This window comes from Salmo salar, chromosome 22 (assembly GCF_965601325.2).
Source record: "Salmo salar chromosome 22, fSalSal1, whole genome shotgun sequence".
Classification (NCBI taxonomy): domain Eukaryota; kingdom Metazoa; phylum Chordata; class Actinopteri; order Salmoniformes; family Salmonidae; genus Salmo; species Salmo salar.
In genome coordinates, this window is record NC_138312.1 from 60,011,963 (window position 1) to 60,032,352 (window position 20,390).

Consider the following 20,390-nt stretch of genomic DNA (forward strand, 5'->3'; position numbering starts at 1 on the left):
ATATTCCACTCTGGATTCATTTAAACAATCAATCAATGAACAAATCAGTCAATCAATCAATAAAACAGTTTGTACCACATCAGACAAAATAAGCAAATGGATATGCATTTGAAGGCTCTTTCTGGCAGAAAATTAATAGAAATATGTTCACAATTCACAATACCTGGTTGCACCAAGGTTAAATGAATAAGAATGATATTTTAATGCATAAAAGAGTAAGGATTAGAGCTGTTAGGACTGTATTACGGCCACACCGGCGGTCACGAGTCATGAAGGAAGTCAAATTCCACGTGACCGTTTAGTCACGATAGTTAGGCTTCTCCTAGCTCTGATGCTCCTGCTGGTCATTAGTAGTTTACCAGACTAGCTAACTGCCTGCTACTCAGCACTCTATTGTCTCTCTTATCACTCTGACATCAATGCAAATGTAATCGAAAATGTTATCAAACACTACATGGAGAGCTCATGTTGCGTAACATTTCTATAGGCTATGCAATTGCGTGAGAAAACAGAGTAATGGCCTCTATTAAAAAGAGGAGGATCCCATCAGTTTTCTATAGGCTAGCCCTAACATATTTATTTCTCAACTTTCCTAATATTAGCAGGGCTTAGAATGTGAAGAAATAACCTAATAGTTGATTAATATTTTAAGATAAACGTTCTGATCTGTTGCATCAGACACATTGCGTAAAACAGTTTTTTTAATGCTAGTGGTTGTATTAATTTGGGATCTTTCGCATCCCACAACTGTCCCAGACTATGTTTGGAATATTTATGGGAGATAGTAGATTAACATAGGCTAGTGCTTTTGCTGTTCGTTAGGACTACTCTTCTTGTTGGCTGATGAAAAGTAAATGTGGACAGTTCTTCCAATATCTTCAACATACACCTCGGAATATTCACTTGTAGCCTGTGAGAAAGACCTGATCACGTGATGGAGATGTGAGTGAGAGTCGCTTCAGATTGCGTAGCACTCCAGGCTGCAAAAGGCATGGATTTTTATAGGGTGCATTTCGGCCACAAAGGGGATGCCGCCGTGAAATTCGAGACATTATCAAGTGCTTGTCAAATTGTGAATGAGAGACTGATGAAGTGTGTACAGCCTGCGCAAAAAAACAAAGCAGAGCTCATGCCTTTCAAGCAACTTTTTTCAAATCATCATTAGAGTCGTATCATTCAGCCTTACAATGTATTAAACATCAATACATACAGCCCAACGTTTATAGAACAACTAAAGTTACATTAATAACTCTACATTAAGCTTATAGGAGGACCTGTTTCTTTGTTAACCGCTCGACACAGAATAGCTGTCACGAATCCCACCGAAGGTGGCTCCCCAGCCTGCTCGGGCGGCGCTCGGCGGTCGTCGTCACCGGCCTACTAGCCGCCGCTGATCCCTTTTTCCTTTTCGTTTGGTATGGTCTTATTGTTTGCACCTGTTCCTCATTTGGGTCTTTTGATTTTGGTTATTTAAGCCTGGTTAGCCCGCCCAGGTTTGTGCGGGATTATTTAGCGTCAGGTTGTGTTTTGTATTTGGATGTGCTGGCGATCTACTACTGTTATATTTTATGCATGCTGTGCACCTGTTCTGGGCACTTTGCATTTTTCCACGCCGGTTGTGTTGGCGTCGATCGTGTTGTGTTTTATTTAATAAACACAAAGTTCCTTACCTCTGCGCCTGACTCCTACCACCACTCCTAGCAACTACTGACAATAGCCGCATGTGAGAACTCCCTCAAATCATTTGTAGAAAAGATTTATATTTTATTCAGCTTTGTTCAATTATATTCTTCATACTATAAAATAATGCCACGGAATTATAAGCAAATCTTGTCTGCTAATTGAACTAGTGTAGCTCACAACCCACAACCATTTGGCATAGCCTCATCAGCACCAAACATCAAATCAAAATCAAATCAAATCTAATTGTATTTGTCCCATGCACCTTACAGTGAAATGTTTACTTACAAGCCCTTAACCAACAATACAATTTTAAGAAAAGAAAAAATAAGAAATAAAAGTAACAAATAATTAAAGAGCAGCAGTAAATAACAATAGCCAAGCTATATACAGGGTATTACGGTACAGAGTCAATGTGGAGGCTATATACAGGGTGTTACGGTACAGAGTCAATGTGGAGGCTATATACAGGGTATTACGGTACAGAGTCAATGTGGAGGCTAAATACAGGGTGTACCGGTACAGAGTCAATGTGGAGTCTATATACAGGGGGTACTGGTACAGAGTCAATGTGGAGGCTATATGCAGGGTGGTACTGGTACAGAGTCAGTGTGGAAGCTATATACAGGGTATTACGGTACAGAGTCAATGTGGAGGCTATATACAGGGTGTTACGGTACAGAGTCAATGTGGAGGCTATATACAGGGTATTACGGTACAGAGTCAATGTGGAGGCTATATACAGGGGTGTACCGGTACAGAGTCAATGTGGAGTCTATATACAGGGGGTACCGGTACAGAGTCAATGTGGAGGCTATATACAGGGTGTTACGGTACAGAGTCGATGTGCGGTTAGTCGAGGTAATTGAGGTAGTATGTACATGTAGGTAGAGTTATACACATAAGGACAACTCTGAGTATTTCAGAGAAAAAAAAGAATAGCATAGACTACATTTTCTTCATATCATGTATCTTTAGACCTGTCTAAAATAAATAATGGATTTAGTGTGAAAGTGTAGGCTATATTACATGGATTTATTAGACTTTTTTTTAAATGGCTTGTAGGCTGTGTGGAAGCCAGTAGATGCTAAATGTGTTTATGTTAATTGATGGTTAATTACCAATGAGAACGACCATTTTATTAAACTGTTGATTATGGGTAGAGAGCATTAGCTGATTGAATAAATGTGATTCACCGCTGTTATCATACAGTCTGATCTCAATACACAGATGTACATGCAAGGTGCAGTGTGTGTGTGTGTGTGTGTGTGTGTGTGTGTGTGTGTGTCCCTACTCTGCAGTGTTTTGTTGCCTCATCTACTATGTAAAGCCCACAGACCTCAGTCAGGAGCTAAAAATAGACCTTTCAAATCAGGGATGATATTCTCTCTCTCTCTCTCTCTCTCTCTCTCTCTCTCTCTCTCTCTCTCTCTCTCTCTCTCTCTCTCTCTCCCTCTGTCCCCTCTCTCTCTCTCTCCCCTCTCTCTCTCTCTCCCTCTCTCTCTCTCTCTCTCTCTCTCTCTCTCTCTCTCTCTCTCTCTCTCTCCCTCTCCCTCTCTCTCTCTCTCCCTCTGTCCCCCTCTCTCTCTCACTCCCTCTCTCTCTCCCTCTCCCTCTCTCTCTCTCCCTCTGTCCCCTCTCTCTCTCTCTCTCTCTCTCCCTCTCTCTCTCTCTCTCTCTCTCTCTCTCTCTCTCTCTCTCTCTCTGTCTCTCTCTCTCTGTCTCTCTCTCTCTCTCTCTCTGTCTCCCTCTCTCTCTCTCTCTCTCTCTCTCTCTCTCTCTCTCTCTCTCTTCTGCCCTGCTCTCTTTAACTCTCTCCCTCTCTCTCTCCTCTCAGATCAAAGTCATAAGCTCTTTTTTCAGACTGACGTTTTTTTGAGTCATCAGCCTGGCTAAAAGGGAGGGAGGGAGGGAGGGAGAGGGAGAAGCTCCCGCGCATCAGAGCGTTAATCTAGAAAGCTGTGGGAACGTTTGGGAAGGGGATTCTCTATGTCTCTGGGGTGATCGAATCCGAACATCTCATTCCAAAATCATTGGCATTAATATGGAGTTGGTCCCCCTCTTTGCTGCTATAACAGCCTCCACTCTTCTGGGAAGGCTTTCCACAAGATGTTGGAACATTGCTGCGGGGACTTGCTTCCATTCAGCCACAAGAGCATTAGCGGATGTTGGGCGATTAGGCCTGGCTCGCAGTCGGCGTTCCATTTCATCCCAAAGGTGTTCGATGGGGTTGAGGTCAGGGCTCTGGTGCAGGCCTGCCAAGTTCTTCCACACAGATCTCGACAAACCATTTCTGTATGGACCTCGCTTTTTGCACGGGGGCCTTGTCATGCTGAAACAGGAAGGGGCCTTCCCCAAAGTTGGAAGCACAGAATCGTCTAGAATGTTATTTTTGTCACGTTCTGACCAGTAAAAGGGGTTATTTGTTATTGTAGTTTGGTCAGGACGTGGCAGTGGTGTGTTTGTTTTGTATTGTCGGGGTTTTTGGGGTATTGTTCTATGTTTTGTATTTCTATGTTCGTATTTCTAGTATTTGTATTTCTATGTTAGTTTTGGGAACGACCTCCAATTAGAAGCAGCTGGTTGTCGTTGCTTCTAATTGGAGGCCATATTTATATGGGTTTATTTTCTCTTGTGTTTGTGGGTGGTTGTTCCATGTATAGTCAAGGTTACCTTACAGGACTGTCGTGCGGTTTCTTGTTTTGTTTCAGTGTTCACGTATGAATAAAAATATCAGTATGGACACTTACCACGCTGCGTATTGGTCCGATATTTCTTACTCTTCATCAGAGGACGAAATGTATGACAATTGTATGCTGTAGCGTTAAGATTTCCGCCACCAAACTTTACATTTGGCACTATGCATTCGGCAGGTAGCGATCTCCTGGCATCTGCCAAACCCAGATTCGTCCGTCGGACTGCCAGATGGTGAAGCGTGATTCACCACTCCAGAGAACGTGTTTCCACTGCTCCAGAGTCCAATGAAGGAGAGCTTTACACCACTCCAGCCGACGCTTGCCATTACACATAGTGATCTTAGGCTTGTGTGCAGCTGCTTGGCCATGGAAACCCATTTCATTAAGCTTCCGACGAACAGTTCTTGTGCTGACTTTGCTTCTGGAGGCAGTATGGAACTTGGTAGTGAGTGTTGCAACCGAGGACAGAATTTTTACTCTCTTCGCGCTTTAGCACTGGGCAGTCCTGTTCTGTGAGCTTGTGTGGCCTACCACTTCGCGGCTGAGCCGTTGTTGCTCCTAGACGTTTCCACTTCACAATAACAGCACTTACAGTTGACCGGGGGGCAGCTCTAGCAGGGCAGAAATTTGAACTGACTTGTTTGAAAGGTGGCATCCTATGACGGTGCCACGTTGAAAGTCACTGATTTCTACAGTAAGGCCATTCTACTGCCAATGTTTGTCTATGGCTGTGTGCTCGATTTTATACACCTGTAAGCAACGGGTGTCGCTGAAATAGCCGAATCCACTAATTTGAATGGGTGTCCACATACTTTTGTATATCCAGTACCAGTCAAAAGTTTGGACACACCTACTCATTCCAGGGTTTTTCTTAATTTTTTACTATTTTCTACATTGTAGAATAATAGTGAGGACATCAAAACTATGAAATAACACATATGGAATCATGTAGTAACCAAAAAAGGTTAAACAAATCAAAATATATATTTTAAATTTGAGATTCTTCAAAGTAGCCACACTTTGCCTTGATGACAGCTTTACACCAAAAGCTTACCTTAACTTGGAAGAGTTCCAGTATTGTGCTGGATAGCCATAGCCAGCTAGCTAACATAGCATCCTCTGTTTTTGCTGGGTGTTTGAGTAGGCTAAACTAGCTAGCTGCATTTGCTAGCTAAGTAAAATAAACTGAAAGTGAAAAAATATCTATCACTCCAGAGTTTAATTGCTATATTGTAATTATTTCACCACTATGGCCTATTTATTGCCTTACCTCCCTTATCTTACCTCATTTGCACACACTGTATATAGACTTTTCTATTGTGTTATTGACTGTATGTTTTGTTTATTCCATGTGTAACTCTGTGTTGTTGTTTGTGTCGAACTGCTTTGCTTTATCTTGACCAGGTCGCAGTTGTAAATGAGAACTTGTTCTCAACTTGCCTACCTGGTTAAATAAAGGGGAAATAAAAAAATAAAAAGGAACATTGAGTTTTGTATAGCTTCAATTCGTCGGGGCATGGACTCTACAAGGTGTCACAAGCCGTTCCACAGGGATGCTGGCCCATGTTGACTCCAATGCTTCCCACAGTTGTGTCCAGTTGGCTGGATGTCCTTTGGGTGGTGGATCATTCTTGTTACAAACGGGAAACTTTTGAGCGTGGACAAACCCAGCAGCATTACAGTTCTTGACACAAACCGGTGAGCCTGGCACCTACTACCTGTCCCCCCAGAATCACCCGTGGTTTATTGTCTGTCCCCCAGAATCACCCGTGCCTACCGGGTCCCCGGTGGGTTCCATGCCCGTTTCCGCGCTGTGTCTCGGACGTACGTCTACCGGCTAGCCGCGGGCGTCACTCATCACTCCTGCACGCCACTGCCCGATGCTAACCTCTGCTGGGGATTACGCCACATGTGAGTTACCCTGGCAACCATGTGTGTGTGTGTGTGTGTGTGTGTGTGTGTGTGTGTGTGTGTGTGTGTGTGTGTGTGTGTGTGTGTGTGCGCTGCATGTCTCAGTATGCAAATCACATGTAGGGGGAGACCCCAAAGCAATTCCTTCCAGAGCAGCTCAGGAACCACTCACACTAAGACAATAGAGTTTGTCTAGTGGTTAGAGCTGGAGCTATCTGACCCAGACAGACACACGAAGTGGAGCTATCTGACCCAGACAGACACACGAAGTGGAGCTATCTGACCCAGACAGACACACGAAGTGGAGCTATCTGACCCAGACAGACACACGAAGTGGAGCTATCTGACCCAGACAGACACACGAAGTGGAGCTATCTGACCCAGACAGACACACGAAGTGGAGCTATCTGACCCAGACAGACACACGAAGTGGAGCTATCTGACCCAGACAGACACACGAAGTGGAGCTATCTGACCCAGACAGACACACGAAGTGGAGCTATCTGACCCAGACAGACACATGAAGTGGAGCTATCTGACCCAGACAGACACATGAAGTGGAGCTATCTGACCCAGACAGACACATGAAGTGGAGCTATCTGACCCAGACAGACACACGAAGTGGAGCTATCTGAACTGACGCAGACAGACAGACAAAAGTCAGGATCAGAGAGGGGGGGGGAGACGGAGAGGTGCAAGACAGAGAGATATAGAGAGAAGGGAAAATAGATGGAGAGACCTAGAAAAAGAGAAAGAGAGAGAGCTAGAAAGGGAGAAATAGTGAGAGAGAGAGAGAAGGAGATAGAAAGGGAGAGAGAAAGAGAGCAATAAGGGGATGGAGAGGGGGGAGAGGGAGAGAGAGGATAACAGAAGAGATGTTAGAGAATGGAGTGGTTTATGTAACAGGGGAAAGTGGGGGAGAGAGAGGATAACAGAAGAGATGTTAGAGAATGGAGTGGTTTATGTAACAGGGGAAAGTGGGGGAGAGAGAGGATAACAGAAGAGATGTTAGAGAATGGAGTGGTTTATGTAACAGGGGAAAGTGGGGGAGAGAGAGGATAACAGAAGAGATGTTAGAGAATGGAGTGGTTTATGTAACAGGGGAAAGTGGGGGAGAGAGAGGATAACAGAAGAGATGTTAGAGAATGGAGTGGTTTATGTAACAGGGGAAAGTGGGGGAGAGAGAGGATAACAGAAGAGATGTTAGAGAATGGAGTGGTTTATGTAACAGGGGAAAGTGGGGGAGAGAGAGGATAACAGAAGAGATGTTAGAGAATGGAGTGGTTTATGTAACAGGGAAAAGTGGGGGAGAGAGAGGATAACAGAAGAGATGTTAGAGAATGGAGTGGTTTATGTAACAGGGAATGGGGAAAGTTGTAGTGTGAAGCATTTCATCTCAAGAGTGTTTTTTCCCCCCTCCTCTCCTACCTCTACTCCCCTCGTCGTCCTCCCCTCGTCCTCTCCTCTTCCTCCCCCTTCGTCTCCTCCTCTCCTCCTCCTCCCCCTTCATCTCCTCCTCCTCCCCCTTCGTCTCCTCCTCTCTTCCTCTCCCCTCCTCTCCTCCTCCTCCCCCTTCGTCTCCTCTCTTTCTCCTCTCCTCCTCCTCCCCCTTCATCTCCTCCTCCTCCCCCTTCGTCTCCTCCTCTCTTCCTCCCCCCTCCTCTCCTCCTCCTCCTCCTTCGTCTCCTCCCCCCTCCTCTCCTCCACCCTCCCCTCTTCTTCTCCTCTCCTCCCCTTTTTGCTCTCTTCACTTTTTTGGGAAAGTAGGCCAAAATAAGCTGCAGGCTTATACAGATGCAGAACAACACCCACGCATGTATGTGTCTCTCTCTCCCTCTCGCTCTCTCTCTCTTTCTCTCTCCCTCTCGCTCTCTCTCTGTCCCTCTCTCTCTCTGTCTCTCCCTCTGTTGCTCTCCCTCCCTCTATTCCCCCCTCCCCCTCTCTCACATTTCCACTCTCCAATTCTCTCTTGTTTTCTTTCCCTCAGCCTTTATCCATCCCTCCTTTCATCGCTCTCTCTTTTTCACTCCCACCTCCTCTCTCCCTCCCTCCCTCCCATCCATAAGGATCCCTGGTATTCAGCAGAACAGTGAGGGAACACTACAGGGCAGTGCCTGGTATTCAGCAGAACAGTGAGGGAACACTACAGGGCAGTGCCTGGTATTCAGCAGAACAGTGAGGGAACACTACAGGGCAGTGCCTGGTATTCAGCAGAACAGTGAGGGAACACTACAGGGCAGTGCCTGGTATTCAGCAGAACAGTGAGGGAACACTACAGGGCAGTGCCTGGTATTCAGCAGAACAGTGAGGGAACACTACAGGGCAGTGCCTGGTATTCAGCAGAACAGTGAGGGAACACTACAGGGCAGTGCCTGGAGAAAAACAAACATCTTAGTTGACCAAGAGGCCTCTGTTCTTTTGACCAATCAATTGGTCGAAACATCCTATGTGTTTTAATCAAATCAACTCTATGCACTGAGCTTGTCTGATGCTTTAAGCGCATTGTTTGATGAAATAATTAAGACTCACAAATGACTAGAGGGAGACCGACCAGTAATTGATTATTTAGGCTGGGCTAGGTGACTGTGACTAGAACCCATTTGTCTCTCTCTCCTCCCGGCTGCAGCAGTGTTTATGACGCTGTCCGTGTTGCTGAAGCTGCAGCAGTGTTTATGACGCTGTCCGTGTTGCTGAAGCTGCAGCAGTGTTTATCACGCTGTCCGTGTTGCTGAAGCTGCAGCAGTGTTTATGACGCTGTCCGTGTTGCTGAAGCTGCAGCAGTGTTTATGACGCTGTCCGTGTTGCTGAAGCTGCAGCAGTGTTTATCACGCTGTCCGTGTTGCTGAAGCTGCAGCAGTGTTTATCACGCTGTCCGTGTTGCTGAAGCTGCAGCAGTGTTTATCACGCTGTCCGTGTTGCTGAAGCTGCAGCAGTGTTTATGACGCTGTCCGTGTTGCTGCAGCAGTGTTTATGACGCTGTCCGTGTTGCTGAAGCTGCAGCAGTGTTTATGACGCTGTCCGTGTTGCTGCAGCAGTGTTTATGACGCTGTCCGTGTTGCTGAAGCTGCAGCAGTGTTTATGACGCTGTCGTGTTGCTGAAGCTGCAGCAGTGTTTATCACGCTGTCCGTGTTGCTGAAGCTGCAGCAGTGTTATGACGCTGTCCGTGTTGCTGAAGCTGCAGCAGTGTTTATCACGCTGTCCGTGTTGCTGAAGCTGCAGCAGTGTTTATGACGCTGTCCGTGTTGCTGCAGCAGTGTTTATGACGCTGTCCGTGTTGCTGAAGCTGCAGCAGTATTTATGACGCTGTCCGTGTTGCTGAAGCTGCAGCAGTGTTTATGACGCTGTCCGTGTTGCTGAAGCTGCAGCAGTGTTTATCACGCTGTCCGTGTTGCTGAAGCTAAAACATAATTACAGCCATTTCTGACCGAAAAGTTCTCTTACCCGAAATCTCTAATTTGTCTATGAAAAACATTCCCTATTCCCTCAACCCTTGCTCTCTTTACGTGACACATGCACGTGATCAAAGACCTATTCTTACGAATATTACTAGAGAACGTTGGTTATGTAATTATTACTCCAGAATGCCCGTTATTCCAGAGGATGATTCGAGCGGGATTCGTTTTTTTTTTTACTAAATTGCCCCCTGTAATTATTATTATATTATTTTTTAAATAAATTGACAGGTGTTTATTCTAGGCGTGAAGACATGTCCAGGTGATAGTGACACGCTGATAACTTGGTCCCCAAGTTTCTAAACCAAACCGAACCATATTTCCTATAGTGTCACCATAATATTTGAATTGAGGAAGTGTGATCATAATGATTAGGGTATTTTAGTAATCCGCAGTACGTCCTAAATGCCCTCCCAGCTTTTAGATGGGAGCTAAACAGAGCAAGTACACTTGAGATGCATTTTTAAAAGGCTACGGATGAGAAAGTTAACTTATCATTTATGAACGTTTAGGTCAGTTGTATTATGCTGCTGCTTTGCCATCTATTAACACCAAGGGGTACATTAAATACTGATGCATTTGCCAATATTCAGTTCATATATATATAATGAGAGCAATAAAGGGATAGAGAGAGGGGGAGGGGGAGAGAGAGGATAACATTCCCGTACAAATCTGCTATGTCAATAATTTTTTACATGGCAGGAGAATAACAATTCCAGCCAGAATAACCTACTGTTTTTGTTGTTGCAAACTCCAAGGTCCTCTGATAATATTAGCCCTGTGCGAATCGACATCCCTGGGTTTTCAGAGAAATGTCTGAGTTTGACAGGTGTTGCTCGAGGTTTGAGCAAGAAAACAATAACAGATTTGAGAAATCGAACAAAGCGCTATGCATAAGCTATACATGAACGACCTACATGTAGCCCATCAACTTATATATATGCACAAAACATGTAAACCAAAGCATTCACTGTGGAAGTTGATGGGCTACATGTAGGTCTTTCATGACCCATAGCATAATCACATCAATACATTGGTTCCAACAAACTCTGAACACTGGAACACAGCAAAATGGATGCAAAGGACTTGACAAATAACTCGAAACAGGGGAATGTTTACTGAGGAAGTCAGATGTGTGGAATAAATGTGACTAGTTGTGTAAAATACTGGAGATCAGAAGGTAAGCAACAAGAAAAGCGTACATATTATGTCATGCCAAACAGGTGCTGTATAGATTACAAAATCATTTTTCTGACTGTTTGGAACAATGTTAACAACACTAAATAAATTATAAGCGTACCAGAGAGTCTGTTGTAACAATTTTCATTTTTTTTGTTGCTAAGCCTTTATTACAGCAAAGACTAAAAACAGTCGCATTCATTCGTGAATGCAATTTCCTGAAATGGAACGGTTTATTTCATGTTTAAGCTAATTATTCAAGGCTCGTTTTTATTTTATTTTTAAACTAAAATGCTTGATTGGATTTCAAATCATAAATGATTCTAAATGCTGTGTGAAGACATGACCAAATAAATGATTGATTGATACAGTAGCCTATATAAGTATTGAAATACATTGCATTTCTAAGTATTCAGACCCTTTGACTTTTTCCGCATTTTGTTATGTTACAGCCTTATTCTAAAATGGATTACATTTTTTTTTTTAAATCCTCATCAATGTACACACAATACCCCATAATGACATCACAATACCCCATAATGACATCACAATACCCCATAATGACATCACAATACCCCATAATGACATCACAATACCCCATAATGACATCACAATACCCCATAATGTCACAAGCGTCGTTGAAGGTGGACCAAAATGCAGGGGGTATATTTATCATCTTCTTATTTATTGAAGGAAAAACACGTAAACAAAACAAACGATGAAAACAGTCCAATAAGGTGCACAGACTATACTGGAAACAACCACCCACAAAACACAAGTGAAACAAACCCCAACTAAATATGGCCTCCAATTAGAGACAACGACAACCAGCTGCCTCTAATTGGAGGTCCTACAAAAACCCCAACATAGAAATAGAAAAACTAGATAAACACATAGAATAGATGATATAGAACATAAACCAAAAACACCGAACCACACAAAAAAAACACCCCCTGCCACGCCCTGACCAAACTATAATAACAAATAACCCCTTTTACTGGTCAGGACGTGACACATAATAATATCACAATAGCCCATAATGACAAAGTGAAACAGGTTTTTAGAATTATTTGCAAATGTATAAATAAATAAAAAACAGAAATTCCTTATTTACATAAGTATTCAGACCCTTTGCTATGAGACTTTAAATTGAGCTCATGTGCATCTTGTTTCCATTGATCATCCTTGAGATGTTTCTAGAACTTGATTGGAGTGTACCTCTGGTAAATTAAATTGATTGGACATGATTTGGAAAGGCACATACTTGTCTATATAAGGTCCCACAGTTGACAGTGCATGTCAGAGCAAAAACCAAGCCATGAGGTCGAAGGAATTGTCCGTAGAGCTCCGAGACAGAATTGTATCCAGGCACAGATCTGGGGAAGGGTACCAAAACATTGCTGCTGCATTGAAGGTCCCCAAGAACACAGTGGCCTCCATCATTCTTAAATGGAAGAAGACTCTTCCTAGAGGTGGCAGCTGGGCCAAACTGATTAATCGGGGAGAAAGGCCTGGAGCAGGTTGAGAGCTTCAAGTTCCTTGGCGTCCACATCACCAACAAACTAACATGGTCCAAGCACACCAAGACAGTCGTGAAGAGGGCACGACAAAACCTATTTCCTCTCAGGAGACTGAAAAGATTTGGCATGGGTCCTCAGATCCTCAAAAAGTTTTACAGCTGCACCATCGAGAGCATTCTGACTGGCTGCATCACCGCCTGGTATGGCAACTGCTCGGCCTCCGACAGCAAGGTACTACAGAGGGTAGTGCGTACGGCCCAGTACATCACTGGGGCCAAGCTTCCTGCCATCCAGGACCTCTATACCAGGCGGTTTCAGAGGAAGGCCCTAAAATATATATGTATATAGCCCCTGCTATTGTTATTTACTACTGCTCTTTAATTATTTGTTATTCTTCACTTACTTTTTTTAGGGATTTTCTTATTTTCGCATTTCACTGTAAGGTCTACACCTGTTGTACTCGGCGCATGTGACTAATAAAGTTTGATTTGAAGGCTGCTATACTAAGCCTACTAATGATAATGACATTAATTATGATCATAATAATAACAATAAGAAGGATCTTCATTATTCATATTTTAAATATTATTATTCTGACAATTTCAATTGAAATGACAAACACTAAATAAACTATAAATAATACCAGAGAGGTTGTTCTCATGGGGGGGGGGGGGGGGGGGGAGTGTACAGCCTTTATTACAGCATAGCAAAGATTTAAAAAAAACAGCCGAATTTGTGAAATTGTTTACTTGACATGTTATTGTGTGAGGCTTGGTGCAGAAGAATCAATAGGATGTTAAACAGGCAACAGAAGCAGGATCTGTCTTATTCCTATAGCTGTACTGAAGATTTATAAAGCCAGGCACATTTAACAGTTACGCTAGTGATTATAGACCTAATTATGTTGGGGCTGTTTTCTCATCTCCTTATTCCGCTGCTGCCTCCGCCGCATTGTTCTCAACACCAGTATGCTGGTTAACTTTGCTATTATTCACATAGCAACATGGTCTAGGAAAAGGCGCCAATTCAACAGCGCATTGATGTGTTTCTGAAGCGTGGACAGCGACCACTATCCAACGTGTGGAAAAAGCTAATTTGTTATAAAATAATATCATTATTATTGCACCATTGTTCTTATATAATATAACCATATACAATTTCAGTAGCATATGTCTTAGACCGATGGACTGTCTCCACAATGGATCAGTCCACTCCGACAGGAGCCAATCAGACAGGTGTCTTAGACCGAGAGACTGTGCCATCCCCCGCTGTCTCCACAATGGATCAGTCCACTCCGACAGGAGCCAATCAGACAGGTGTCTTAGACCGAGAGACTGTGCCATCCCCGCTGTCTCCACAATGGATCAGTCCACTCCGACAGGAGCCAATCAGACAGGTGTCTTAGACCGAGAGACTGTGCCATCCCCCGCTGTCTCCACAATGGATCAGTCCACTCCGACAGGAGCCAATCAGACAGGTGTCTTAGACCGAGAGACTGTGCCATCCCCCGCTGTCTCCACAATGGATCAGTCCACTCCGACAGGAGCCAATCAGACAGGTGTTTTGTACACCATGGTAGTATTATTTCATGTTTTTTAGTTTTTGCTATATGCTTCGACTAAAGACATCTGAGTCGACCAACAGCCTATCGACCAAACAATTGACCAGTGGACTAAATGGGGTCAGCCCCTGGTACAATACCAGGTCCTATGTGACCTGTTACCTTTTGAACACCTTACAGTTGATTTGATTTGGACTGTCTTCCCTGTGGCTCAGTTGGTAGAGCATGGTGTTTGCAACGCCAGCATGGTGTGTGCAACGCCAGGGTTGTGGGTTCGATTCCCACGGGGGGCCAGTACAATTTTTTTTTTTTTTAAATGCATGAAATGAAATGTATGCATTCACTACTGTAAGTCGCTCTGGATAAGAGCGTCTGCTAAATGACTTAAATGTAAATTTGATTGATAGTCATATCACTCTTTTGGGAGCAACTTACCTGTCTCTCAGGTGTTAAGAACAGTCCACTCGTTCAACATTTTTTCAGGAATTAACATACATATAACCTTTACCCTTTAACATATGCCCCCTGCCCTCTCTTCCTCCTGACAGTGATCTGGATGTTGGTGCGATGCGCGATGCTGCCGCCCTGCTGGTGGGGACCCATAACTTCAGCTCCTTCAGAGCCCTGAACTCTGAGACACCGTTTAAAGACCCGGTAAAGACACTGGAGATGGCCAGTCTGGAACTCGGAGACGCCTTTGCACACAAACACTTCCACAGGTAACCTCTGACCTCTTAACCCCTGACCCTAATCCTAACCCACATTTTGGAGCCTGCGTTCGTATACAAAGACATTTCCACGGGTATCCTCTGACCTCTAACCCTAACGATAACCTTTACCCTAACTGTCAGAAAGCCTTTAGTACCCAACACCATGTTTACATTGGTGGGGATTTGGATTAGTTTAAAACCCTCTGAATATTACTAGAATCAATCGTCATTTTTTTCAGTTCTGATCATTGTAGTGGCCTCTACCTAGAAGAGGGAGGCTGGAGCATAATCCATAGTGGAGGTTAGTGGGGGGGGGTGTTGGAGAGAGATTTGGTGAACTAAATGGCTGTGGGGTTTATTCCTCTGGATGGGTTGTTCCTGTACTAAATTAATTATTAACCCCTGAAATATGGGTTGAGAGATAGATGGTATGTATTCGTCTATGTGAGTTAAAACCAGTGTTACGAACCGGCTCAGAGTTCGCAACAAAAGGGAGACAACGTGGAGACAAGGAATATCAAAATATATATTTATTAAATAAAGTAAACTTAAGTAATTAACAATGGTGTGTGTAATCAGTAATCAGTAGTGTAAGTGAGTGTTTTGCATGCAGAAATGTCATAATGCAGGGTGTTGAAGGGTGCCAAAGCAGACAACCAAAAACAACAAGGTGTCTACATGTCTCCAAACAATGTGGAAGAGGTGCCTTTATCCTGGGACACAGCCGGGCCCAGGTGTTTCCCATCTAGCTGACGACCCTCCCAGCTCCGCCCACCGGCATCCTAATAAGGAACAAGAGCAAAGAGAGCGAATACGGCAGACAGAGTGGGAGGGTCGTCACACCAGTCATATTTATATGCATGTGTTTATTTGTCAGGGACCATGTACAGCATATCATTTAGCTAGATAGCTCATTTTCTCTCGGCCCGAGCTCTGTGTACATACACTACATGGACAAAAGTATGTGGACACCTGCTCGTCAAACATCTCATTCCAAAATCATGGGGATTAATATAGAGTTGGTCCCCCTCTTTGCTGCTATAACAGCCTCCACTCTTCTGGGAAGGCTTTCCACTAGATGTTGGAACATTGCTGCCGGGACTTGCTTCCATTTAGCCACAAGGGCATTAGTGAGGTCGGGCACTGATGTTGGGCGATTAGGCCTGGCTCGCAGTCTGTGTTCTAATTCATCCCAAAGGTGTTCGATGGTGTTGAGGTCAGGGCTTTGTGCAGGCCAGCAATGTTCTTCCACACCGATTTCAACAAACTATTTCTGTATGTACCTCGTTTTTTGCATGGGGGAATTGTCATGCTGAAACAGGAAAGGGCCTTCCTCAAACTGTTCCATAAAGTTGGAAGCACAGAATCGTCTAGAATGTATGCTGTATGCTGTAACGTTACGATTTCCCTTCACTGGAACTAAGGGGCATAGCCCGAACCATGAAAAACAGCCCCAGACTATTATTCCTCCTCCACCAAACTTTACAGTTGGCACTATGCATTCGGGCAGGTAGATTCGTAACGTCGGACTGCCAGATGATGAAGCATGACTCATCACCCCAGAGAATGCGTTTCCACTGCTCCAGAGACCAGTGGCGGCGAGCTTTACACCACTCCAGCCGACGCTTTGATCTTAGGCTTGTGTGCGACTGATCGGCCATGAAACTCCCCGACGAACAGTTATTGTGCTGACAGGCAGTTTGGAACTCGGTAGTGAGTGATGCAACAGTCGGCGGTCCTGTTCTGTGAGCTTGTGTGGGGCCTACCACTTCGAAATCATTGAAGATAACATACAATAAAGTCTGGGACTTATTTCCATTGTGGTCCTCGTGAAACAAGATCCAACACGGTTGAACACAGTGTGACAGAGAGATAATAAAACAAAGAAGAAGAACATCTATCGCATCACTAGTGACATCGTAGGGTACGTTCATATGGGTACAGCAGACATCAAACCATTTTTTGACTTTCTTTTTTAAAGTATTGACTGTGTGCTCGGTTTTTATACGCCTATCAGCAACGGGTGTGGCTGAAATAGCAGAATCCGCTCATTTGAAGGGGTGTTTACACACTTTTGGCCATGTAGTGTATTTCATAAAGGTCCCTATAATAAGAAACAGGGGAAGCCTGCTTGTGAATTATTGATAAGCCCGAAGGTTTCGACACACTTTTAGTTCGGTGTTGTACAATTATATAGAGTAGTGGTAGGAGAGTATGAAGAACACTGGAGAGACAGGACAGGACAGGACAGGACAGGGCAGGACAGGACAGGAGGAGATTACACACGGACCAGAGGAGTTCCAGAGGAGGAGAGCTTCTAGAATGTCGTTGCTGTTCTAGAATGTCGTTGCTGTTCTAGAATGTTGTTGCTGTTCTAGAATGTCGTTGCTGTTCTAGAATGTTGTTGCTGTTCTAGAATGTCGTTGCTGTTTTAGAATATTGTTGCTGTTCTAGAATGTCGTCGGATGTTCTAGACTTGTTTTGTTTTATGTTCACTTTCCACAGTAACAAACTCAGACACAGACATGAACACCCAGACCAGTCTAATCCTGCATGTGAAACAGATGCTTTATGTTCTTAATGCTGTTCTTGTAATATTGAGAAATAGTTTTGACATAAAACCTACTCTAAATTGTATTCCTGTTCCCATTCAATTTGTCAGTGTTCAGTTTGCCAACGTCAACATGTAATAACACACACACACACATTATGTTCTTCTGTCCTCTTAGGGACCCAAAATTAATTTCCATTGAAAATCCTATTTTCTCTAACCTTTAACCCTAACATTAACCTTAACCTAGACCATAAACCTAACCACTAACCCCTTACATGTCATCATCAGACAGCACAGCAGCATTGACATTCATTTACATGTGACCCAGTTCTCACAGTGTAGCACCTAGAATGACTCCCTATGCCCTATCCCCTATTCTGTCCAATATCCCATATTCCCTATTCTATCCCCTATTCCATCCCCAATTCTATCCCCTATTCTATCCCCTATTCCCTATTCTATTCCCTATCCCCTATTCTATTCCCTATTCTATTCCCTATCCCCTATTCTATCCCGTATTCCCTATTCTATTCCCTATCCCCTATTCTATCCCCTATTCTATCCCCTATTCTGTTCCCTATCCCCTATCCCCTATTATATCCCCTATTCTGTCCCCTATTCTATTCCCTATCCCCTATTCTATCCCCTATTCCCTATCCCCTATTGTATCCCCTATTCTATTCCCTATCCCCTATTCTATTCCCTATCCCCTATTCCCTATCCCCTATTGTATCCCCTATATACCAGGAGCTGTGCCAGGCCCGCCACGTCTGTCGACTCATCCAGCTGTAACACATAATTCACTGGCTTGTATGCGAAGCAGTAATTGTTTCAAAACATCTCCTGCCATGTCACTGATGTGTCGTGAAACAGTGTTGTTTGATGAAGGCATTGTCTGTAATGTTTTTTTGGCTTTCCCCCCCCAGCGTTGTCCCAGCCATATCTGCGGCAGCAGGAAGAATTAAGTCCTCCACAATAGTATGGGGCTTGCCTGTCCTGGCCACTCAGTAGTTCACCATATAAGACTCTTCTAGCCCCTTCATATTAATGGTATCTGTTGCTTTTATACATGTCTTACTACTCGAAAGTCATCTTTATTCTCTCTCAAAAAACTCCCATGGCTTATTTTCAAATTGCCATGTTTCGTTTCTAAATGTCTGCGCAAGAGTGACGGTTTCATCGAGTTGTGAGGTAGTACTCATATAACACACTGTGGCTGAGGAAAGGCACTACTCCCAATATAAGTGAACCCCAAATCAATGTCGTTCTCGTCATATTTGCGCCTCTTTGATGGTCCAACGTCCCTGTCTGATGTTCGGTGCTTTCCCGGGTAAAGGGGGGCAGTAGCTCTTCAGCTGCATCAGATTCACAACTGTCAGTGTCCATGCTAGCTTGGCTAACAACAAATGTAGAATTACTGATGCTAGCATTGGATGTGCTCGTGACAGCAGAACAACTTGTGTCGTCGACAGGTGCAGGTGTAGTACTGCTGGTAGTAGCAGGTGTAGTACTGCTGGTAGTAGCAGGTGTAGTACTGCTGGTAGTAGCAGGTGTCGTACTGCTGGTAGTAGCAGGTGTAGTACTGCTGGTAGTAGCAGGTGCAGTACTGCTGGTAGTAGCAGGTGTAGTACTGCTGGTAGTAGCAGGTGTAGTACTGCTGGTAGTAGCAGGTGTAGTACTGCTGGTAGTAGCAGGTGTAGTAGTGCTGGTAGTAGCAGGTGTAGTACTGCTGGTAGTAGCAGGTGTAGTACTGCTGGTAGTAGCAGGTGTAGTACTGCTGGTAGTAGCAGGTGTAGTACTGCTGGTAGTAGCAGGTGTAGTACTGCTGGTAGTAGCAGGTGTAGTACTGCTGGTAGTAGCAGGTGTAGTAGTGCTGGTAGTAGCAGGTGTAGTACTGCTGGTAGTAGCAGGTGTAGTACTGCTGGTAGTAGCAGGTGTAGTACTGCTGGTAGTAGCAGGTGTAGTACTAGTAGCAGTACTACCAGTAGAGCTGGTATGTCTCTATGGATGCGGGCCTTACTTTTTTTTAGCCATTTATCAATTTTCTAGCAAACGGAATGAGCAGCAGCTAGATAACAGTGGAATTCCCGTGACAGATTATTTGACTAGGCTACCTGCCTCCCCTCTAACCGCTAGACTACCTGCCTCCCCTCTAACCACTAGGCTACCTGCCTCCCCTCTAACCACTAGACTACCTGCCTCCCCTCTAACCACTAGGCTACCTGCCTCCCCTCTAACCACTAGGCTACCTGCCTCCCCTCTAACCACTAGGCTACCTGCCTCCCCTCTAACCACTAGACTACCTGCCTCCCCTCTAACCACTAGGCTACCTGCCTCCCCTCTAACCACTAGGCTACCTGCCGCCCCTCTAACCACTAGACTACCTGCCTCCCCCCTCTAACCACTAGGCTACCTGCCTCCCCTCTAACCACTAGGCCACCTGCCTCCCCCCTCTAACCACTAGGCTACCTGCCTCCCCTCTAACCACTAGACTACCTGCCTCCCCTCTAACCACTAGACTACCTGCCTCCCCTCTAACCACTAGGCTACCTGCCTCCCCTCTAACCACTAGACTACCTGCCTCCCCTCTAACCACTAGGCTACCTGCCTCCCCTCTAACCACTAGGCTACCTGCCTCCCCTCTAACCACTAGACTACCTGCCTCCCCTCTAACCACTAGGCTACCTGCCTCCCCTCTAACCACTAGGCTACCTGCCGCCCCTCTAACCACTAGACTACCTGCCTCCCCCCTCTAACCACTAGGCTACCTGCCTCCCCTCTAACCACTAGGCCACCTGCCTCCCCCCTCTAACCACTAGGCTACCTGCCTCCCCTCTAACCACTAGACTACCTGCCTCCCCTCTAACCACTAGGCTACCTGCCTCCCCTCTAACCACTAGGCTACCTGCCTCCCCTCTAACCACTAGACTACCTGCCTCCCCTCTAACCACTAGGCTACCTGCCTCCCCTCTAACCACTAGGCTACCTGCCTCCCCTCTAACCACTAGACTACCTGCCTCCCCCCTAACCACTAGACTACCTGCCTCCCCTCTAACCACTAGACTACCTGCCCCCCCTCTAACCACTAGACTACCTGCCTCCTCTAACCACTAGACTACCTGCCTC

At 44.8% G+C, this 20,390-nt stretch overlaps 1 protein-coding gene across 1 annotated transcript in view; it reads left to right on the top strand.

The window, feature by feature from the left end:
* The window catches only part of pusl1 (pseudouridine synthase like 1), an 83,204-nt gene that overhangs the window by 52,394 nt on the left and 10,420 nt on the right, over positions 1–20,390 (top strand). The window contains exons 5-6 of the mRNA XM_045705583.2: positions 6,138–6,287; positions 14,549–14,719. Coding sequence (XP_045561539.1) covers positions 6,138–6,287; positions 14,549–14,719 — 321 coding nt within the window. The remainder of the gene's footprint in view (positions 1–6,137; positions 6,288–14,548; positions 14,720–20,390) is intronic.